Genomic DNA, 6,892 nt, shown 5'->3' with positions numbered 1-6,892 from the left:
GTGGAAAACCCAATGTGGGAAAAACCACGGGACCGTAGTCCACCTCAAACTTCCACTATCAATAATGATGATAACAGGTTTACAGTAGGTCTTCTCTAGAATAACTAGAGGATCAGAATAACATCAAGAACATAGATCTTGGCTCAAGAATACCATATCTTCATCAGATAGGTGGATCTCCTCAAAAAAGAATTCTAGGTCTCACAGAGTGGATATCGCAGGAAAGTACCTTAGAGAGGGTAAACTGCAGATCAACACCGTTAGGATTGTAGAGTTTGCTGCAAGGATTCTCCACATAAAATTTGGGCCGAAACTGACAACGTTTGGCCACCGATCGTCAAGCAGAAAACTCAGAAACCTTACTTTCTCTCTCTACACGCCGTCGCTGTTCACTGTGCACGTACACTGCACGCTGCACGCTGCTCTGCGTTTTTTTTTTTTCTGCATACCCTAATTTGTCTTACTTCACCTTAATTAGTGATTTGGGCTCAATAGACCCAATTTGTCCAAGCCCACGTATGGGCTGGACCCAACACTCGGAAGTGGAGGTTCCGATGTTGGTTTATGAGTTTGTCTCGAACGGGACCTTGTTCCAGCTGATCCACGACAACAACAATGTATCTCCCTTTTCCTTGGCCACCCGCCTTGAGGATTGCTCTAGCCTACTTGCATTCATCAACTTCGCCTCCCATCATTCACGGTGACGTGAAGTCTTCTAACATACTTTTAGGTGAAAATTATACATCAAAAGTTTCTAATTTTGGAGCTTAGAAGCTGGTTCCAAAAGATGAGGATCAGTTTGCTACCTTGGTGCAAGGGACTTGTGGTTACTTGGACCCAGAATACCTCCAAACCTGCCAATTGACAGACAAAAGTGATGTTTATAGCTTTAGCGTAGTACTTCTGGAGCTGATAACCCGCAAGAAGCCAGTTTATTTTGAAGCATCTGAAGAAGAGAGGAGCCTCGCATCATGTTTTATTCTGGCCACAAAGGAGAACCGACTTATGGAGATCTTGGATGATCAAGTGAGAAATGAAGAGGATATAGAACTGATTCAAAGAATTAGCGAGCTCACAGAGCAATGCTTGAACTTTAGGGGAGAAGAAAGGCCTCCGATGAAGGAAGTGGCGAAAGAGCTCCGACAGGTTAGAAGAATTAAAGCAGCACCCGTGGGTGCCACGAAATGCTGAGGAGATAGAGAGCTTGCTCGGTGAACCATCAGGTGAGCGTGGAATTGATACCATTACTTGCTATAATTCAGTGAAAAGATTGGCGTCAAATTTATTCCCAAACACATCAACTTCCTTGTTTTTATATATAGTTTCTTGAAGCAATCTTAAATTGATCTGCAATATATGGTTGTAAATGTCTGTTTGCCGGTGCCTGTGTAAGGGAGAATAATGTGTCAATAACTATAGGAAATCTCTGCCATTTCCTACTGGATTATGTTCTGAGCTCTGTACAAAGAATATTTATCAGTAACTACAGGAATCTGAGATATGAGATCTATAGGAAATCTCTGCCATTTCCTAATTACATATTACTTCTTATATTTAGATCTTATTAATGTCACAATCTTTATATTTTAAAAAAGTATATTAATTTTTTTTATAATTTTAAAAATAAAATAAATAATTTTATTTATATTATATGATGAAAAATATAATATATTTTTATCCATCATTTTTGTATCGATCCAATACGTGTCTCACATATTATGTTTTTCATCAATATAATTGATAATATTAGGACAAATAAAATTATTTATTTTATTTTTAAAATTATAAAAAAAATTAATATAAAATTTTTAAGTATAAAATTATTATATTAATATAATCTAAGTAAGTATATGATGTAATATATAATTAATCTGTCATAAGTCGTTTGTGCGCATAAGGCTACTCTCAATCCTCCGAAATAATCACATTACAGAAAAGAGATGGTCATCAGTATATAAAGTAAGTAAATGCTGTTTGTCTTGCAATGACGAGATCGCCCCCTTCAATTGTTGTGTTGTGGCGCTCGTACGTGTCCGTTCCTTTGGGGATCTGAGTGAACTCCTTCCTTCCGAGAGAGCGCAGACATGGGGGCGTTCTCTCCGCCGATCACGATAACCGCCGCTTTTCACGAGCAACGACGGCAGCAGGTAGCGGAGGAATCTTTAGCCGCGTCCACCGGCTCCCTCCACGCAGCTATGGTCGACCCATTTTGGGCGATGTCGCCGGTTCTTCCCCGGAGCCGTGGATGGGCTTATGGAGAGGCGCCTACAAGATTTTACGCCGCCCTATCTCAGACAAGAAGACGACGAGGGTGCCAAGGTGAGCCATGTCAACCATCACGTTTTAATCGCTAGTTTAGGTAGACTAGTCAACACCACCAATTGCGACGTCTCTCTGACCAGACAAAGAACGTCATTTCTTATTCACGTCTTCTTCTTCTTTTTTTGTGTTCTGCTTTCACAAAGAATAATTAATTGACAAAGAAGCTAACGTTAAACAATCATGAATTGGTGTGATAAGTCGCTTACACCATCTCCATCTCAGCCGGTGTCATCCGCGGATCCACCAACCGCTAGTTCTTCTTGTACCATAAAAGATTGAACAGGTCCATGAAAATCCACTTGACGAGGATGGTCGATAGCAGTTCATTCAGTTTTCTTTCCTTGTACTTCTATTGTTCTGAAGGATCGAAACATCCTATTAAAAGTCAGATGTTGTTTTGCGTTCCCAACTTTGCAGCATGTGGCGCCGATCAAAGGGAAAGATGGGTGTGTGGTCACATAAGGCTGCCTGTTGACATAATCAAAGTTCATCCTTGTGGATCCAAGTTGTGAATCAATTTTTTTTTTGTAGAAAAATTAGACAGTGATGCAATCAAATAATCATTTTTTGCTTCAAATGATTGACTGGGAAAAGGTCAGCTTTCTTGGACGTCATCGTTCAGCCAAGAGGAAGCTTCATTTTAGGCTTTGGTGTTTCCATAACAGATCATTTGTCCAAGCTTTTATCTGAGAGTACCTCTCTGATAATGTGCAAATCGAGAGATGGGTGTGCTGTTAGGGTATCGCTTGTTCCAGCTGTTGATGCTGCCGCTAGTGGGTGCAGCGGCATCTGCAGCAGCTGCACCGCCTGGCTGCCGAACGAGATGCGGCGAGGTTGACGTCCCCTACCCTTTTGGCATCGGTCATAACTGTGCGATGGAAGGCTTCTCACTAGATTGCAACACAACGGATGATGGCCTCGAGAAACTTTTTTTTTCCAACGTCGAGATCACCAATATCTCATTGCCACTAGGCCAGGCACGCATGCTCAATGAAATATCGTGGCAGTGTTACAACGTTAGCAACAATTCTTTGGACTACAACTTCTGGTCTCTGAATTTGGTAGGCACACCATACAGATTCTCCGACGTCCACAACATGTTCACTGTAATCGGCTGCGAGACCCTCGCCTACATCGGAGATTTCCAAAGTGCCGACAGCTACCAGAGCGGTTGCGTGTCTGTGTGTCACAACGAGGTGAGCTTGGTCAACAGCTCATGCTCCGGCATCGGCTGCTGCCAAACCTCCATTCCCAAGGACCTCACATACTATGAGGTCTGGTTTGATTCCAATTTCAACAGCTCGAGCATCTGGAACTTCAGTGACTGCAGCTATGCCGTATTGTTGGAGGCGAATCAGTTTGAGTTCCTAACATCTTACATCACAACGAACCATTTCTTGAGCAACAGCAACAGCAAGGCACCTTTGGTGGTGGATTGGGCGATCGGAAACGAGACATGCGAGGTAGCACAGCACGACACAACCTCCTACGCCTGCATCAGCGAGCACAGCGAGTGTTTGAACTCTTCCAATGGTCCTGGGTATCTTTGTAACTGTTCGAGTGGCTACCATGGCAATCCTTATGTCGCTCATGGCTGCCAAGGTCTGTTAAGTCTCCTCTTTCTTGGATCTGCTTGCCATTTCAGTTTTCATGATTACGTTTCTGATACTGCTGAATATGCTTTAATTGCAGACATCGACGAATGCTCTGATAAAGATCAAAATCCTTGCCATGGCATCTGCCAGAACCTGCCCGGTAGCTACAATTGTTTCTGCCCGCGAGGTACATATGGTGATGCCTTCAATGGAACATGCACCCAACACCAGAAACTTCCATCATCAGCGAAGGTGGCTATAGGTAAGGGTCTTTTTTCCACCATGACCTTTGATGCCAAGTATTACAAATGAATTCTTTTGTTCCCTTTATTTTCATGAATTTTATTTATTGCTTCAAATCCTTTTAATCTGTCTGCACTATGGACTAGGTGTATCTTATAGAGAGGGGACTAATGACAATAGCCTGGTTCGGTTTTATATTCTGTTGTCTTGTACCATCTCCAAGTAGTCGATGATTTTTTTTTATCCACATACACAAGAAAGTGTATTTACATGCGAAAGAACAATAATATGTTAAATTCAGAATTGTTGGTATTGCTTTTATTAGCCTGGATGGAACCGACTTCGGTTGCTGACCCTCGAAGAACTTTTGTGATTAACAAAATCATGTTTTTTTTTCAACTTCAGCGATGAGTTTAGACCTTTGGCATCATCGTGACCGAGAAAGAAAGAAATTCTTGATGGTTATGCTTTTTTTCTCTTGGGCTAATTACAAATTATTTTCGAAATTAGTTATCTTTAACATCTCGGTCCTTCTACTTTCAAAAGTTATATTGGATCCATATACTTATGAAAATAAAACATTTGATATAATCCGGCTGACTGAAATAACATAAAGTTGACTATAAACATTCTTCTCATACTGCGTGGACTTTAGGTATTCTAGTTATGTAGCTTAGCATAACGCTTACGCAGAAGAAAAGCAATAATAATAAGCATCCAGGATTTTATCATAAAAAAAGCAGAGCACAAAATTGTTCGTGTTCGTATTATAGCTTCCAGTAACCACAAAACCAAAATAATATGCATAAAAAACAGAATTTTTGTTTCTCTTCCTGGTTTTAATTGGCCTGAAAATTTCTGAGATACAGGTATTGGCAGTGGCTTGATCTTTCTACTAATATCCGGCATGTGTATCTATGTGATTTTTCAAAGAAGAAAATTCATCAAGATTAAGGAAAGATATTTTAGAGAACATGGAGGTTGGATATTATTGGAAGAGATCAAGGCTAAAGAAAGATACTTTAGAGAACAAGGCCTTGCATTTAAGATATTTGCCAAAGAAGAATTAGAAAAAGCTACAGAGAAGTATGATCAGAACCGAGTCCTTGGCAGAGGAGGACATGGTACCGTTTACAAAGGAGTATTGGAGGACAGTCGTGTCGTTGCCATCAAGAAACCCAAGATCATTGATGAGAGCCAAAAGAATGAATTTGGAAAAGAGCTGCTTATTCTGTCGCAGATCAACCACAAGAACATAGTTAAGCTCTTGGGTTGTTGCTTGGAAGTGGAGGTTCCGATGCTGGTTTATGAGTTTGTCTCGAACGGGACCTTGTTCCAGCTGATTCACGACAACAACAGTGCGTCTCCCTTTTCCTTGGCCACTCGCTTGAGGATCGCTCATGAGTCTGCCGAAGCTCTGGCCTACTTGCATTCATCAGCTTCGCCTCCCATCATTCATGGTGACGTGAAGTCTTCCAACATCCTTTTAGATGAAAACTATACAGCAAAAGTTTCTGACTTTGGAGCTTCGAAGCTGGTTCCAAAAGATGAGGATCAGTTTGCTACCTTGGTGCAAGGGACTTGTGGTTACTTGGACCCAGAGTACCTCCAAACCTGCCAGTTGACAGAGAAAAGTGATGTTTATAGCTTCGGCGTAGTGCTTCTGGAGCTGATGACCCGCAAGAAGCCAATTTATTTTGAAGCATCTGAAGAAGAGAGGAGCCTCGCATCAAGTTTTATTCTGGCCACGAAGGAGAACCGACTTATGGAGATCTTGGATGATCAGGTGAGAAATGAAGGGGATACGGAATTGATTCAAGAAATGACCTCGCTCGCAAAGCAATGCTTGAACTTTAGGGGAGAAGAAAGGCCTACGATGAAGCAAGTGGCGGAAGAGCTTGACAGGTTGAGAAAACTCAAGCACCCGTGGGTACCGCAGAATACTGAGGAGATTGAGAGCTTGCTCAGTCAACCATCGGTTGACCATGAGACATATTATCATGGAATTGAAACCACTACTAGTTATAATCCAGAGAAAAGATTGGCATTGGACATCGAATATGGAAGATGATGATTTGGTACATGCCTAAACCTCTGGTTCTCGAGGCTTCTTGATGCAATATTGAACCATGTATCCTTGTGATCGTGTGTGTTTGTGCCTGTGTAATGACAGAATATTTATTAATAACTTCAAGCAATCTCTGCCCATTCTTTGTTGGATTATGTTGTATGTAAAGAATAAGGTTATCTATATAAATTTGATCATTTCAAACATTTTGCGTTGATTGTGGAGCTTTTATCATTTGGGAATTGTTAGATGATTGGCTGATCTTGTTGTCATCATGTTTGAGACATCATTATCTAATCTAATAATTGAGAGTAGAATGGTATAAATAGTCTATTTTCTTTATTTATGTCAACCCGATCTATTTAAGCATTGGCACGGACAAACATACATTAATTTTCACCCGTCTAATAAGAAAATATGATATTATTTTGTGATTGATTCTTGGACATGCTTTCATAAGTTTATAGAAATCCATCAACATAAAAAAATAATTAATTTATTTTTATTATAGTTTTTAGTCTTCTTGTCGATCATTCATGTGAAATTTTGAAGATGGAAACATCCTTCTATAGCCTCCTTCCTACAACAAAGATTAATATTATAAATATTTCTTAACTTTGATCGCTTTGATGACTAAATTAAATAAGATTGAAGGTGATGAATA

At 40.4% G+C, this 6,892-nt stretch overlaps 1 protein-coding gene across 1 annotated transcript; it reads left to right on the top strand.

The window, feature by feature from the left end:
* The first annotated feature begins 2,854 nt into the window (after positions 1-2,854).
* LOC103993133 (putative wall-associated receptor kinase-like 16) lies at positions 2,855-6,369 on the top strand. The gene is made up of 3 exons (XM_065092924.1): positions 2,855-3,924; positions 4,015-4,179; positions 5,030-6,369. Exons 1-3 carry the CDS (start codon positions 3,045-3,047, stop codon positions 6,229-6,231), a joined length of 2,247 nt encoding a protein of 748 aa, XP_064948996.1. The 5' UTR covers positions 2,855-3,044; the 3' UTR covers positions 6,232-6,369.
* The last annotated feature ends 523 nt before the right edge of the window (positions 6,370-6,892 follow it).

Source organism: Musa acuminata, chromosome BXJ2-1 (assembly GCF_036884655.1).
Source record: "Musa acuminata AAA Group cultivar baxijiao chromosome BXJ2-1, Cavendish_Baxijiao_AAA, whole genome shotgun sequence".
NCBI lineage: Eukaryota > Viridiplantae > Streptophyta > Magnoliopsida > Zingiberales > Musaceae > Musa > Musa acuminata.
This window is presented reverse-complemented; position numbering and strand designations above follow the sequence as displayed.